The sequence below is a fragment of the Aspergillus glaucus genome (genome assembly GCF_001890805.1).
Source record: "Aspergillus glaucus CBS 516.65 unplaced genomic scaffold ASPGLscaffold_3, whole genome shotgun sequence".
Classification (NCBI taxonomy): domain Eukaryota; kingdom Fungi; phylum Ascomycota; class Eurotiomycetes; order Eurotiales; family Aspergillaceae; genus Aspergillus; species Aspergillus glaucus.
Genome location: NW_019170455.1, coordinates 351,054 through 366,610, shown reverse-complemented (window position 1 = coordinate 366,610; position 15,557 = coordinate 351,054). Strand labels below are relative to the sequence as shown.

The 15,557-nt window shown below is 49.2% G+C and overlaps 5 protein-coding genes and 1 non-coding gene across 6 annotated transcripts; 3 read left to right on the top strand and 3 right to left on the bottom strand.

The window, feature by feature from the left end:
- Positions 1-179: 179 nt before the first annotated feature.
- On the bottom strand, positions 180-3,414 carry ASPGLDRAFT_164048 (putative lipin Smp2). Its single transcript, XM_022542565.1, has 5 exons — positions 3,006-3,414; positions 2,872-2,942; positions 2,529-2,811; positions 1,621-2,470; positions 180-1,565 (listed from the first exon to the last, which is right to left on the bottom strand). Exons 1-5 carry the CDS (start codon positions 3,112-3,114, stop codon positions 578-580), a joined length of 2,301 nt encoding a protein of 766 aa, XP_022404345.1. The 5' UTR covers positions 3,115-3,414; the 3' UTR covers positions 180-577.
- ASPGLDRAFT_79436 (Fibronectin type III domain protein) lies at positions 3,035-7,471 on the top strand (the record flags this gene model as incomplete). Its single annotated transcript, XM_022550019.1, has 6 exons — positions 3,035-3,200; positions 3,298-3,332; positions 3,386-3,400; positions 3,915-3,989; positions 4,080-4,251; positions 4,309-7,471. 6 exons carry the CDS (start codon positions 3,035-3,037, stop codon positions 7,233-7,235), a joined length of 3,390 nt encoding a protein of 1,129 aa, XP_022404344.1. The 3' UTR covers positions 7,236-7,471.
- A 1,015-nt stretch (positions 7,472-8,486) lies between these two features.
- Positions 8,487-9,771, top strand: ASPGLDRAFT_63797 (tRNA guanylyltransferase; the record flags this gene model as incomplete). The annotated part of the gene is made up of 8 exons (XM_022548714.1): positions 8,487-8,500; positions 8,562-8,651; positions 8,739-8,870; positions 8,922-8,966; positions 9,015-9,190; positions 9,241-9,329; positions 9,382-9,486; positions 9,541-9,771. The coding sequence occupies 8 exons, from the start codon at positions 8,487-8,489 to the stop codon at positions 9,769-9,771; spliced, it is 882 nt and encodes a 293-aa protein (XP_022404343.1).
- Positions 9,772-9,831: 60 nt separating this feature from the next.
- On the bottom strand, positions 9,832-10,966 carry ASPGLDRAFT_978384 (uncharacterized protein). The gene has a single exon (XM_022550618.1). It carries the CDS (start codon positions 10,729-10,731, stop codon positions 9,892-9,894), a length of 840 nt encoding a protein of 279 aa, XP_022404342.1. The 5' UTR covers positions 10,732-10,966; the 3' UTR covers positions 9,832-9,891.
- Positions 10,967-11,066: 100 nt separating this feature from the next.
- Positions 11,067-11,153, top strand: ASPGLDRAFT_t37. Its single transcript has one exon. It is a non-coding gene; the product is annotated as a tRNA-Val (tRNA).
- Positions 11,154-11,421: 268 nt separating this feature from the next.
- Positions 11,422-12,774, bottom strand: ASPGLDRAFT_22491 (WD repeat protein; the record flags this gene model as incomplete). Its single annotated transcript, XM_022543186.1, has 6 exons — positions 11,422-11,571; positions 11,626-11,749; positions 11,800-12,140; positions 12,189-12,255; positions 12,310-12,403; positions 12,456-12,774. The coding sequence occupies 6 exons, from the start codon at positions 12,772-12,774 to the stop codon at positions 11,422-11,424; spliced, it is 1,095 nt and encodes a 364-aa protein (XP_022404341.1).
- Positions 12,775-15,557: the final 2,783 nt, after the last annotated feature.

Here is a 15,557-nt window from a genome sequence, read left to right as displayed (position 1 = left end):
CCATTTTCTTGAAGTAACTGTCCGTCGTTGGCTCGAAGGGAGTAGTAGGTTGAGGTTGGAGTCTTTAGCGACGTGGAATGACCGATCGAGTTGATTATAACGCTGGCATTAGTAGACGCAAGAAGGTATCCACGAATACAATAGACCTTTAAAACAAGAAAATAGTAGTGCAGCTAGAAGGCGTGGTTGAAGTGGTGAGTTGACGTGAACTGTGATGGACGAATCTGAAGATCAAGCTCCGAGGCGCTAGTCCAGAACGGGTAATCCTGTATACCCGTAGACTATGTACAACTGAACTGGCACTAGAAGTAAACGAATATACAAACAATTCTATTCAAAAGACTGTCCAAGGCTATGTGCAATCAACAAAGTAACGACGGATAGACCAATATTTCTAAACTATCCCCATACAAAAGATATCGCGCCAAACGTCCTGCCAAAAAGCAATGTGTATGAATACAAGGCTGCCCAGTAAACTCCGGTATGATGCATAATAAAGTCAGAATGCCACGGATAATGCAAATGCAGTCCAGTCTGGTACGACGAACTCGATAGCAATAGAATCAGATGCATTTCGTCACCTCGAAGGGGAAGGAGGATCGGACAATGGTATCGAATGTCTCGATTCCACGGGCTTTGGAGTCGCCTCAGGTGGTTCAACTTCGTCGTCCCCCTCGATTCCTTCATCGTCTTCCAAATCAACGCCATCGATACTCAGATCCGGAGGGGGCTGGTCTGCCGAGGCTTGAGAAACGTAGCTGGCACCGAGATCTTCCTCGACGGGCTCGTCGTCGTCAAACACTTCACTTCCTTCATCACCGCTGAGCTCGTAGTCATCGCCTTCGTCCTCTTCATCTGCCTCTTCGTCGTCGACGTCCTCCTCCTCGTCCATTTCTTCTTCCTCGTGTTCTTCCTCATCTTCCTCGTGTTCTTCATCTTCTTGCTCTTCTTCATCTTCGCTATCCGTGCTTGAAAAGTCGTCGAGGTCCGGCGGCAAGTCTCTCCAGTATGTGAAGTCGGTGAAATCCTCACCTCCGGCTTGTACAAGAAGACTAACCGGTGGGAAGAAGTGATCCAATAGCTCGCGCATGGTAACGTAGCTACTCTTGTACTGGTTGAGGCTGAGAAGGTCCAGAGACACCTCTGCATTCGAGTTGATTGTGAAAATCCGACTCGATGGAATGTTCACTGACCGATAACTCAAGGCGTCCGTGAGTCGGTTGCCGAATCCTGCGTAGAACGGATTCTCCTTTCCATTAAAGAGACCAAGGATATCCCGTAGGCATGCCATCTTGAACACTTCTGGCTTCCTCAGGTAAACCTCACGTCGTAGGGCGGCAAGCGTCCGATCAGGACTCATGATGGTAGGGCCCTTGGGCAATCGATATCCGTCCTGGTTGACTCCATAAATATATGCCCGCGTGGTGTCAGCCTGGCCGACAGACCGACTGGTAAGGTACATGATATTGTATCCATTGTTGACGATATCTGTGTATAACTTGGCCACACCGGCATGCGTCCAATCACGGCCAATCATGTTCAGGACATGGCCCAAAGCATCAGACCTACAGATTCATGGTTAGAAACATATACATGCGAATGAATCCCGGGGTGACTCACTTGGTAATGGTCCCATCAATATCTGAAATCACAATTGGCGTGTTTCCACTCCACAAATACATGGTTGCGGTGCATGTAGCCTTATTGACACTGAACGACATCGGATTGGGTCCCGGTTTCAGGTTCAAAGCTTTGAGTTGGTCGCTTGTGAGACGGAGAGTCTTTGCATAGTTGCGGTTCGCGTCTCCCGACAGAGCCTCCTGCGTCAATGCAGTAGGTACTCCAGGTTGAACGTCAGATTTCGCACGGGTATGCCGGGTGAGCAACGATTCAGGAATATGCTGGTCACCATCACTATGATACCCGGAATCCGTAACAGCATTCTCGCTCATGGCTGAGTTGGGCCTCATCGCATTAAAGGTTGCTCGACGATTGGCCGCCTCTTTGGCCTCCTCGCTGCTGTAGATCCACAAGTTCCCATGTTCATCAGCACCAATCAGAGATCCAATATCGTAGCAGCCTTCCAGTTCTTCGGATAGGATTTTGCGTGCAATAACTTCCGCGCGCAAAGCGTCCTCGTCATTGCTTTTATAGCCGGTCATATCGAGCATAAGATCTCCTGTATCCGTGACGTGCGATGGGATATTTGACCCCGATAATTTCTTCGACAAGGAAATCGCACGCGACATAGCTTCCTCTGCTGTCGGTGGGGGCGGGCTTTGGGAACGTGCAATATGGACTGGATCGGTCTCCGATACATGGGAGCTTGCTGAACGCACTTCAAAATCGTCTCCCAACGGAGGCTCTGAGTCAAAACGATTAAGCTTTCCCGATTCCAACTCAAGCGGACCAAGATGGGGCATGCCGAGTTCGGGCGTATCTAATGACCGTGACAGGGGTGTGATCGCCCCTGTGATGCATGTCAGTAAATTATGCAAAGAAAAAGATCACCCGAGAGCCATCCATACCCAGATCAGTCGAGGCCCGGGCATTTCTCGACAGGGGAATGTCCGCAGGCTTCGATTCACTTGCGTCGGGTGAGACATCCAAGTCCAGATAATCCGGTTCTTGGAGTGAGCTTGATAATTCACTCTCACTCTGAGACCTTGGACTACCCGCTGGCGATACCACTGGTGATGTTTGTAGCGAATCCGGAATATCATCTGATGTTTCGAATACAAAGAACGCTTCTCCCCCTTCACCTAGCTTCATGGAATATGGTTGTTTCTCTCCATTGACCGTAAATTCGACCTGTGACCCAGTTCAGTCACACACTGGACGGGATTCGCAGTATGGTTGGGATGGATATACCTTTTTCTCATAGGGGCGGAGGAGGGAAAATTTCCCAAATCGGACATGAAACGGCGAACAGGCAAGAGTTCCTAATCACGTACCCCGAGTATTAGCACAGACAAATCCACAGCAAGAATGAAGCGTATCCTAACCATCTTCCTGTTCAATCACAATCACATCAATGGCTCCGCTGAGAGTCGCTGGATTGATGGAATTCCATGTCTTCGAGACGGAACCACTGATACTCCGCACGTACTGCATCGCGCCGGGTCAAGTCGAGGGATTCTCGCAGAGATTCGATATAACGTTGCAAGAAAAAGGTGTGGATAAAGAGAAAATCTCAGGAGGTAAGAGGGGAGCTGATTCGGAGAAAAAGACGCCGCCTACATAAGGCCCATGTGACGATGGTGAATGACAAGGAACTCCAGCTGCCACATACCACAGACCAGAAACAGCAAACGAATGGCAGAAAACGCAGAGTGAGTGGAAGAAGTACTCATACAGAGTAAGAGATGCGACTAAAGAAAGATAGACAAGCACGGAGATGGTAAGTGGTGGTGGTGGTGAGACGACCGTTGGGAGATGCGATGCGCTCAACAAACCAACAGCGGTCACCTGCTCTCCCGATTGGGCTAGATTGTTTTATGCCTCGGCTCTTTGTCCGGCAGAGGGGCTCACACTATTCCGCATATGGACTAGCGGATTTCCGCTTGAGGTGTCTTCCGCTTTGGGAAATCTTATGGATTGGGGAATGCCAAGATCAGTGCCAAGAATTAGATGGATGACTGAGATCTTATGTAACCAATAAGGCGCTTCTCGGCGGAGACGGCCCGAGGAGGGTCTCCCCAAGGCTCTTCGTTCTTTCCCGCTCTCTCTCCCTCTCCGTCTCTTTCGCCTCCTCTCGCTCTTTTCCTCATTCGGGGAATGAACAAGCTTTTTCGGCCCTCGACTTTTACGGCTTACTCGAATCGGTGTCTCTCTTGTCCATACCCGCCGCGTCCATGGAGATTCGACGCGGGGATGTATGAGCCGTTGCACCTCACCTTTGACGCCTACCCTAGCGTGGTTCCGCGAGTGAGGGTCCGAGGCGTCATGGCTCTCTTCCTGGCAGTGACTATCTTATGGGCTTTGATCTGGTGAGCTCCTTTGTCCTATTTGATTTCCCTCCGGTCGCTTCAATGCCCTGCAGACGCTGACTCCTAAGGCTGTTGTACCGCGCCTGGCAGGTTTGCCAGACTTCGAATGAAGTTCTGGTGGAAAAGCTCGGTTTGGATATCCCTCCGCCGCCAGAGCTCACTCTCGAAGACATCACTGCTCATGAGATTCACATTGCTTGGAAACAACCGGATTTTCATAATTCCATCCACAAACACATCATCCAATTGAACGGTAGTAAAGGTACTTCTGATTTTTCTTCGCTCGTGCGGGACAAGAATTGGGAACTAATTCCATTAGTGGGCGAAACCAAACGGGCGGAGACGGCAGTCGAGATCTTGAACTTGGTCCCAGGGACCATCTACCACATCTGTGTTCTTTCGGTCAGCGCAGCGAATTTTCAAACCCCGAGTGCTATCCTTCATGTGCGAACGAGTTCGGCGCCCTTGTCGCAGTCTGACGAAAATGATGCGATTGAAAGTCCTACCATTCGCGCTTCGATTCCCCGGTCGACCACTGGCTTTGCAGCTCCGTCCGCTCCCGTGATGTCCCGTGAACACAGCGGAGGAGGCCTATTACAATCGAAACGACCCCAGGTTGGGCGAAAACACTCTCCCATGGCGAGCGGAGTGGATGTTTTACAAGGACAACCGGAGGAAGTACAAAAGAGCACGACACAGGACGACCGGGACGAGACTCTCGAGCAGCTCGCTGATCGATTGAAATCTCTGCAGCATGAAAATGAGAATGTGGATAAAACAGTGGCTGAAGAGGAAGAGGAGCATATCACATTGTTGAAGAACCTTGAAAGGCAGCGCGATGATATGAGGAGGCGCGTGAAGGAAAAGGACGAGACCAGCAACGAGCTCAGGAAGCACGTTTACAAGTTGGAAAGCGTCAATCGCACCGCGCAGGGTGAGAAGTCCAAACGGGAACGACTTTTGCAGCAAAAGGAAGCAGAGCGCCAGAAACGAAAGAACGACATTATTCGATGGCAGGAGCAGATTGCGAAGATGACGGGCGATGCTGCACATGTAAAGGAAGAAAAATCCCGTCTGGAGGAGCAGAGAAAAAGGCGCACGGATGAAGTCAGAGAGAAGATCGCCAAGGAACAATCTGAGATGAAGGGCATCGACGATGATATTCAGGACAAAGGCGGACGCGTCAAGAAGTTAGAGGAGGATAGGAAGGGACACCAGGGAGGCGACAACGAGGATGGCAAGGAACTGGATCGAATTGACAACGAACGAGCGCGCCAATGGGAAATCAAGTTGGGTAACTTGCAGTCGCGTTATGCTGCTCTTGTTACTCTCCATGCTCAGACCCAGCAGAATTACCAAGATGCACAAGAGCGTCTGAAATGGCTTGCAAGCCAGCGTCCCGGCAGTACTGGTCCATTTTCCCTGCCAGCCCTGGATCTGGATTTGTCGAGTGCAGCGACCATCCGTCCTCGTCGTCACCGCAGTTCGCTGGCAAGTAACGTTTCCTCGCCCATCAACTTCGCCGGGATCGACCCTCCCTTCATCAACTACAATCCCCCCTCCACCAGTTCGCCAACTTTCGGTCCAAGCTCAGCGTTTTTTAATGTCAACAACGGGATGGCTTTATCCGGTGTATCGGATCTGCCAGAGGCGTTGCGCAGCGACCTAGATTTGTCTTTCAATAATCCCCAGATGAGTCCCCGCGCGGATTCCCTACTCCCCTCCGACCTTCTGGGAGATGAAATGGAATCCCCAGAACTTCCGCATCCCGCTGTTCGCTCACGATTTCCGAACCTTGAACCCAATCCGCAGCTTGAACCTTTTCCCCATGCACCTCCGTCCCCGGGCTCTTCGGGAAGTCAGCCCGGGAGCCTTTTTGCCAGCCCACATGAGAACCATAACCAACAGGAAAGGGACTCGCAGCAGGTTTCTTTGGGAATTGCGGAGGATGCTCCGAAAAGTGCGTCACGAAGACTTTCTGGTCTTTTCGGTTTTCATCGACCTCGCGGGAAAACTCTTGCCGACGAGCCGCCTTTACTAGGCACCCTGAAGCCAGGCCAAAGTCAGTCTTATCCACGAAACATGGACGATATGGATCCTATAGGTTCTAGACGTCGCCGGCTAAGTCATACAGGCAATTGGCCAAACCCGATATCCTTGTTTCCCAAAAGCAACACAACTAGTGTGACTGCCGACAGTTCTTCAGATCAGGCACCTTCGCGGCGGGCTGCTTTTTCCAACATTTTTTCCTCTAGCCGGTTTGGCTTTGGCCATGGTGCATCTAAACATGGGGAGAGCTCAGATCTGAGTACCGGGTATAACCAATTCAGCCCCAGGCATGATCCGATCGACCCGTCATCGATTCTGGGTACCGTCCGGCGCGGCTCGTTGTCACCAAGGCCCTCATCTACTTTCTCGTTTGATAACCAGTTACCTCATCCCTCGACGGATAACCGGCATTTTGGCTGGCCATCGGCAGATAAATCAGACCATCGGAGTCCACTGGGATTTGATTGGGCTTCGCCGTCCACCTGGTCAAGAGGTCTTACACGTCGGCCCTCGTATGGCTCCTCCGGCCACTTACCTCTGAGTCTAAGCGGAGAACCGGATTTCCTCCAGGATTCTTCCTTTGAGAGACAGAGCCGTCCTCTGCAGGCTCCCATCGGAACTCGTCCTTCATCGTCCCATCGACCAGCAACGCCCAAGTTGAACCCTACGGCACCGTCATTCACGACCATCTTTAGCGAGGAGTTGGGCAAGGATCAAAAGGATGAATACACGAATGAATCATTTGATCTCCACATGGACGATGGGTCGCCGTCTGAATCACGGATCTCCCGGGATTCTCGATCGTTGTCTATCTTCACTGATTCTTACGAATCCTTGGATAGGGTGCCGTCGAGCACTTCTCTTGACAATGGTGCTTCAAAGGAGTCGTTCATTCGAAAACTCACTCGCAAGGGTAGTTCCAGCAAGTTCAGCTCGTGGAAGGATCGGTCCGGTCTCTTTTCCAGGAAGGGTGATTCCTCGCAGGGCGATATTGATGAGGATCGCGCCAGTGAAGCCCAGCTTGGAAAGAGTGTAGACAGTACCACTTCCAGTGTTCCTTCGGCGGACAAATCAACTCGAAGCCTTAACATCTTCAGTCGCAAGTCCAAGAAGTCCGATAAGGCCGCAAGCGAGGCAAGTGAGCGAGCCAGCGAAGCCGGGGATGAAGAGACTCCTGTTGAGGGTACGGCAACATAATCAACCTAATAGCGGCATTCATTTTAACTTTTTCTTTCTCTGTTCGAGTATCATCATTCCGATTGTGGGTCAATGTCAGTGTCGTACCATATGATGCATATTGTTTATTCATCTCATCGCGCCGTCTGGTGGTATGGATAGTCACAGATGTCATACCATCAAATTTACATTAGCAAATCAACATGGTTCACTGCCTTTACCAGCCGGCTCGTGTAAACGCCCACGCCTGCTTTCCGCCCTCCTTAAGTTCACATTTAGTATCCGGTTCGTCGTCCGGTAGGTCAAGGTAGTAGTAGTCTGTGATGAAGAGACAGATCCTATTCAGTTCAGCAATCGAAACAGAACCATAAGCTAGTTTCCAGCATACCGATAAAGCAAAGTCCCAGGCTCCTGCTTTATATGCCATGGCGTGGAATCAGCATGTGCAGCGAGTGTAGCGCCATCCCCTATGATCCATAGAAGTTAGTAACATACATGTCAACCCAATTGACTCGTACATACACAGATCCTCTCCCGAAAAGAGAAATCCGAACGTGAGGTTGCATTCGATAAAATACACATCACCAATTTCATGGGAAATATTCCATGTCTGGAACGAGTCTTCTCTGGGTTCGCTGCGAATGATAAGTTTTTAAGTCAGCCTTGCACAGGAAAGAAAAGGAAAGAAACTCACGCGCCGACAATGGCGGTTTGACCATCCCCATCTATCGCTGAATTGTGGAGGGGATTGCCTGAAGCCGGATGGTTGATGATGTATGATCCGGTTTCGAGTTCGGAGGATATGGTTGATATGTATTCTTGGTATTGAGACAGTGGAGGGGGAGGGGCAGGGTGCTTTCATACGGACTCGTCGTAAGAGTTATTTCATGGCATCACAGTACAGGGTTATATATTTTGAAGAAAAGAAAAGTGGGAGTTGTTGACCCCATATATTTCCTCAAACCAGGCATTAGTGAACGCATGCACCCCGGTTATTCGTGGGCCCCGGAATGTCACATCTGTTTGCCCTCCACAAGGCGACAAAGCGGATATGGGCTGTCATGAAGATAGGGCACAACTAGCTTACTATAAATAACTGAATCTGACCGTAACTTCACAAAGATATCCTAAAATATATTCAGATAGTAGTTAGCGAATACTTCCATATGTTAAATATGTAGTTGTTAGACATCTTCGGTTTTTATCTCCGCTTCCCGCGCACTTGAATCTGAATTCTACCTCCGTCACTTTGCTGGGCGCATAGTAAATAACATGGCAAACTCAAGGTAAATACATATATAACTTCATCTACTACCTATTTAAAGTAACAAGCTAACAAGTAATAAGATTTGAATATGTCAAAACCTTCGAGCAGCCCGACGTGCTGCTCCCCAACACCTGGATTGTGGTCCGCATTGACGGCCGAGGATTTCACAAGTCAGTCTCCATCTGCTATATACAATGAATAATCATTTGATATAATCATTTGATATCAAAGGAGGCAAACTGAACTGAGTATATTAGGCTCTCTGATCGCTATGGCTTCGTGAAGCCTAATGACCGCCGTGCGCTGGATCTGATGAACGCCGCTGCCGTCGAGGTCATGAAAGAACTTCCGGATCTGTGTGTGGCTTACGGCGTTAGTGATGAATATAGGTATTTTCCTTTTATTCCACTTGACTTAGGATTGAGACTCATTGGACCTAGTTTTGTCTTCCACCCAAGCTGTCAGTTATTCGAGCGGAGGAATGGGTGAGTCACTCAGAGAAAACGATGAATACTCAGATACTAACGAGATAGGAAACTCGTGACAACTATCGTGTCGACTTTTACAGCTCACTACATCTATCTATGGAGCACATATTTTCTCGATGCGCCATTGCAGCCGCCGTATCTGCCGTCGTTTGACGGACGGGCAGTCATCTATCCCACCGCGGGAATTCTGCGGGATTATATGAGTTGGAGACAGGTTGATTGTGAGTTTATCTTCTCCTTCTCTAAGAATCGAGACTTATGCAGGTGGCAGGCCACATTAATAATCTTTATAACACGACCTTTTGGGCCATGGTGCAGCAAGGCGGGATAAACAACACAGATGCAGAATTGGAGCTCAAGGTGAGTAATGTGATCTCTAGAATCTTGGATACCTTTTCCGCTGACGGATCAGGGGACGGTATCGGCGGACAAGAATGAGATTCTCTTCTCGAGATACGGGGTCAATTACAACAATGAGGATGATATGTACAAGAAGGGGAGTGTGGTTTATCGCCAGGTAAGAGCCATCTATTGTCTCTGTATGCAGTCTGGTTTCCTGATCCCGGTACAGTACCAGTTAGAAGAGCCAAGGGAAAAGCCGGCCTCGAGCTACGAAGACGAAAGCACGCCCATCTCAGAGAAACAGCCATCCAAGTCTCAACAAGACAAACTGCGCAAGCTACGTCGAAAGGCGCAGGTGGTGGTTGAACATGTCGATATCATCAAGGACGACTTCTGGGAGAGGAGGCCCTGGATTCTTTCGAATAAACCAGGTAAACTGCTGGAAGAGGCTGATGTTTGATGTGTCATGATTAATGCATGCTTTGATATTGAAATGCAATGAGGATACAATGACCGGCTGGAAACTTCTATACAGCGCCGAATGGGTATCTATGAAGGTCTATCTATGATGGCAAGCAATTCATTCTTTGGCGGACTTTTTCTTCTCCTTCTTTTCCTTTTTCTCCTTTTTCGACTTGTGTGTTGCATTTTCGTCGGATGTCGTCGACTCGGATTTCGATTTCTTGCTCTTGTCCTTCGTTTCCTTTTTATCCTTCTTCTCCTTTTTCTTCTCCTTGGAGGGTTCTTTCAGTTCGACTGACTCGTCCTGGCCGCTGGACTCTTCGGTTGATGTGGGTGTGGGATAGTCGTCTTCGGGTTTCGATTGTTTCTTCGCTTTCTTCGCCTTCTTCTCTTCCTTGTGGGCCGCTTTCTCAGCCTTCTTCTTCTCCTTCGCTTCCTTCTTCAACTTCTTTTCTTCCTTCCTCCGTCGTCTCTCTTCCTTGTTCTCTTTGCGATCCGAAGACTTGACCTCGTCCGTCTTTCGCTTCTTGCTCTTCTCTTCCCTCCGCGATGCCTTCTCCTTCTCATTGTCATCATCATCCCCCCTCTTCCTCTTCTCCTTCTTCTCCCCCTTCCCATTCACCACCTCCTTCCTCCCCCCAATAGTCCCCGCCATCCCCTCCCCCCTCACAAAAAACCGATACAACTCACTCGTCAACGCATTCGGCTTCCTCCCCCCATCTCCACCCCCATTCTCCTGTCCCACGCCCTTGAGTGCATCCTCGAACCCGCGCAACCACCACTGATTCGTCGGGTCTTTGGTTGTCTTCTTGCCCACGCCTTCGTTGCCTGAGCGGCGCGCGACGAGGATCGGTTTGCTGAGGCCGAGGCCGGCGTGGGGGCCTAGGCGGCGGGAGGGGTTTAGGGGGTTGCCGGGGCCCTCCCAGCCGTGGCGGAGGAGGTAGGCTTGGGCGTCCATTTGTGTTGTTTGGTGTGTGTAGGTTGGGTGGGTGGTTGTGGTCGCGAGTTGGATTGAAGAGTGAGAATTGATTAGGATATCGAGTCGATCATTGCAGTTCAATATAAGAAAAGCTAAGAATGCGCGAAAGAAAGAATAACTGTGAAATAGGAATTGCAAAAAATATTATACCCACAGCAACACCAACTCCAACACCAACAGTGAAAAAGTTGGAGGTTGAAAAATCCGTTCCTGGTTATCGGAGACCGAAATCAGAGTTCAGAAAAAAATTTGGTTCTCTTATCTTATACAGACAGCCGTTATAAGTCATTGGTGAGCAGTGAACTATAACAAGCAGTCGCGTGGTCTAATGGTTATGATATCTCGTTCACAACTTGAACTTTGATCCGAGATGGTTCCCGGTTCGATCCCGGGCGCGACTATTTTTTTTGTCTTTTTTCTTTTTCTTTTTTTTTCTTTTCTTCCGGCGGTGCTTGGTTTAGTGGTTTTAGTTAACATTGGAGGACATTGGTATTTCTTTTTTATTTGTTTCATTGTTTTATTTTGATAGTACGTTATCTCAATTATTTATTTCTGTATAAAGAGAAATATGTACGATTTGTTTTTGTTGGGGTGAACGAAAGTCATATACACCCAGCACCAACTACTCTATAGTCTATACACAAGTAAACCACACCATAAAATTTCACTCTAATACGGCTTAAACCTATCCTTCGTCTTAACCTTCTCCTTAGGTCGCGACGACTTGACCGAGGAACCAGAACCCTGCGCTTCCTGGCCATCAGTGGGCTTCCAAGCGCGCACCAGGCCGTCTTCGCCGCCTGTGAAGACGGTTTGCGTCTGTAGAATTGTTAGTGAGTAGGACAGAGAATCTAGCTATTGGATGGTACGTACCTGTTCATCCAGATACACAGAACGGACGATCTCCTCGCCATGTGCGCCTGGGAGACGCCAGAGGTTGTTCTGGTCGAAATGCCATGGGTCGGAGGTGAGGGGAACTAGGTCGAGTCGGCTTTCGCTAGATGAAGTTAGCACTAATAAACCAAGGTGAAGATCAAAATGACATACGCCTTATTCCCAACTGCAAGATGCGGCTGCCCCTGACTACCCATACACAGCTGAGCAACATACTCGCAACCCAAAGGCTCTCTGACATCCCCGAACTGCACCGGCTCAGGATCCTGGGCCTGCTCGTCCGGATTCGTAGCGGGATGGACGGAGAAGACCTCGTCGTGGCTCAGAGCATAGATGGCTCTTTCGTTGAGGAATCCGGCATGGTGGACGGAGCCGTGGTTGATCACTTGGACGAGAGCGTCGTCTTCGTCTGCGATGGTTGTGTCGTAGACGTTGACGAGCCCGTCCGTGCCTCCAGAGAGGAAGAGGTTGTTGCGGGTTGGGTGGAATTGGAGCTACATCATTAGCCTCTATAGATTCAATAGGATAGGATAGATGAATACCTCAGTGACATCGTCATTGTGGCTTTCGACATATTGAAGTCGAGGCACATCCGGTGATCTGATATCCCTGTTGCGTCAGTTAGCAGCTCATAGTCCTGACAGGCATTATCCGGAGACCTACCAGAACGCAACAACCGCCTGGTGAGAAGCCAATTCCGTCCCAGCAACGACGGTGTTAATGTCAGCGTTGCAAGCCACCGACAACACAGGTTTGTCTACAGAGTCAGCATCCATATACACCATAAAAACAAAGGAAGTAAGACTAACCAGTCTCCATCTCAACAACCGCACTCCCCTTCCCACTCCTCAAATCCCACACCTTCACCTTCCCATCTCTCCCACCCGTAACCAACAACTGCTGACCCTGCCTCTGGTCATACGGCTCCAACGCGGTCACCCCATCAGCATGAGTTGTTGGCGCAACAACAGAGACACGCTGGATGTTTGCTGCATCGAACACGCGCAGCGAGTCATCGGAGGAAATGGCCGCGAAGGATGATCCTGGCGATGCGGCGGTGATGGTGTAGATGTAATTCTCCGCGGGGAGGAACAGGGAGGACGAGGCGGTGGCGTTGAGAGTGTGCATATTGGGTCGTTGATTGATTGATTGATTGATTGGTTTATATTACGAGTATTTCGTACAGAGTACTTTTTTTTTGGGTAGTCTGTACTCTGTACAGAGAATGATGTATGTACCTGTGTGGCTGATTCGTATAGAATCCTTCAGCTAGGCTAGACGAAGGGTTGGACCCGATTCTGTATGGCTGTCCAACGCCCAACCTGGTATCCCTGGAGAAGATTGTCGATGTTTGGTGATGGAAAAGCTCGATAGTAGACAACCGCAAAGTCTTGACTGACCTTCTGAAAATGGAATGCCAAGAAATCTCTTGCTGTGTGGCTGAACGGAGACGCCCGAAGACCGCATAGGTGCATAAGGAATGTATATCTGCACAAGTACTCTGTATAAACTTCTCAGAGAGTACTACTACTCTATATGTACAAGTATTCTGGCAATTTTATTTCTTTGTGCTTGTTCATTTTAGTTTGTTGGCTCTGATCCTCTCTGCTGGTACAGATGTCTATTGCCTGATCGCTGTCCGATGGCCGCGGGATGCGCTGAAATCGAAAAGCGGTCAAAAACAGACTGACTCGAAACAGTACGAAGTGCCTACTACGTACGTACAGACCACAAGTACACTCGGCTTGGGACCTGTGTTGGGCATTTAATTGATTCTCCCGCTCCGTCCGGCTCGGGCCTATGCGCGTGGGTTTTTTCTTTTTTGTCCAGATGGCCATTCCTCCACGGGCCTTGACCTGAAGTTGAAGTGGCCCAAGCTGTTGGGATTCGAATGATGTATCCAATAACCGTCGACTGCACGTCAGTAATCCACGAGGCTGTGAGAGGAGGACCGGCGTCACCGTTAAATGGGTCACTGTGCATTGGGGTTGTGCCCAGTGCCCTAGCGTCGTGAATACTCAACCCGGTTTGGCAAATGAAAAAAAAAGCAATATCCACACCTGTGATAATTGTGCAAATTTCGATGGTCAAGTGATTATCCTATGGCAATCGAGAAAGACAACAGAGAGAAGGAGTGCTTAATGCGAAGTACACGGATGCTCCGCCTGTCGCTCCTTTTTTTCTTTTCTTTTCACTTTTTTCTAAATCCTTTTTCTCTTCTTCCTTCTCCCAATAATTAGCTTTGCCTACCATCGTCTTCATCTATTATAGTTACCGCCATCATATCAAAGAGGAAGGTGATTAATCTTCAACCAGAGTTAGGTCAATTGACTGATCGCAAGGGTAGCGCCGGATAGTGGAGCGTAGCGAATGGGAAAGACTTCCGACAAGAAAGGATAATCACTGGCCCTGATCAAATTTCAGCCAAGGACGACAGACGGTGTGTGGAGCACTAGCGAAATCAAACTGCAATCTGATACGATTCCACCCAGACTTGCATATGCACAACTGCCAAAGGGGTATTTCGGATTGACCTCGGATTGACCCCTAAGAAGTCAATCTGACACGCACCGGTCCGCCCTCTAACGTGAGTAAGCACACAGCGCATGGCCAGTCATGATCGAGAATATAAAGACATCAGCCCCTTAGAGCGGTGACATTGCTTTCGCAAACGATACTTTGGGAAGCGGCGTCATCCAGACGAATCAGACGGTCTCTAATCTCTTGATTCTGCATCTCGAGGGATAGACCCGTCGTACTCCGTACCTGCTCCTGAATCCTGCGGGTTTGCACTTTTTGCTGATGACGATGGTGGCAACCTGCAGGCGATTGTTGGGTGTTCGTCTTGGTATAGTTTTTTTGTTGTTGTTTTCTGTTGAGCTTGTGTCCCCAACTGCATTTACCGCCAGAACTCGCATAGAGTCCACAGTACGGAGTACATCGTGACTCGGAGAAGTGGAGTGCGATTAGGCCATGAAACACGTCTGCTTTCGTGAAAGGGCGGCGCAGCTGGATGCCACAGACTTAGCGAGAGAATGTTCGGGCCCCGAGTGCCGGAGAAAGCCCATGGGGATCGTCATCGTACATGCAATGACGGCGAAGGGAAAAAAGAAAGTTGGCCATTCGCATAACAGCTGTGGGTGTATGATGTATTCGAGGCATTCCTGGAATACGACGAAAAAGTCAATAGTAGTAGTGTTGGACCGAAGCACTGATGCACTACTGGGAATGAGTCCAAAGGAATACATACCAGTAAGGAGACACGTGGCTAGGTTATGTTTCTCGTGTCATGTCCCCTCCAATCATTCTCAAAAGCAGTATCCATGACCGTGCTTCTCAACGGGGCTGCGGGAGAATGGGGGAGTGGGAGGGAAGAAAGAAAGAAAGAACGAGAGGGGGACAGTTCAGAGAAACAGTACCAGCATGAACCCTGATCATCGGACAGCTTAGTTGGGCATTCTTGATGCAGGATTGTCTGCCAGAATACTCCAGAGCACTGTTGAATATTCTTTGTATGCCCGAGATGGCATGAGAAGTAGAGCTGATGTCGATGGATTGCGAAATGCTGCAGTTAATGCACAAACAAAGACCGATAATAGTTCCATTTTCGGCAGTGGGTCGTGACAGTGGGCGGTAACCCCGATACCGACCTGAAAAGGACTAGTGGTAACTCGGTAACGGCATTACTTACAGCGACCCAGAGAGTCGGGAAGCGGTGAACTGTGATCAGTCAGTGAAGTACTTGGCGGTACTTGAACTAGTACGTAAGTGTTATTATGAGGTGTTATTATGCAGTTGATTGTTTGAAGAAATACGGCAGGTATGGAAAGTACGGAGTACTCTGTAGTTGTACTCTGTATGTCCCATGATATGTAGCATGTACCGGCAGAATAAATGCTGATACCCCTGAT

Excerpts from the sequence above, each read along its gene's own strand:
- ASPGLDRAFT_164048 (XM_022542565.1), bottom strand. The coding sequence starts at position 3,114 with ATGCAGTACGTGCGGAGTATCAGTGGTTCCGTCTCGAAGACATGGAAT. Across the intron at positions 2,943-3,005 it reads TGTGATTGAACAGGAAGATG|GAACTCTTGCCTGTTCGCCG; the intron begins GTTAGGATACGC and ends GTACGTGATTAG. Across the intron at positions 2,471-2,528 it reads CCGGGCCTCGACTGATCTGG|GGGCGATCACACCCCTGTCA; the intron begins GTATGGATGGCT and ends CATGCATCACAG.
- ASPGLDRAFT_978384 (XM_022550618.1), bottom strand. The coding sequence starts at position 10,731 with ATGGACGCCCAAGCCTACCTCCTCCGCCACGGCTGGGAGGGCCCCGGC.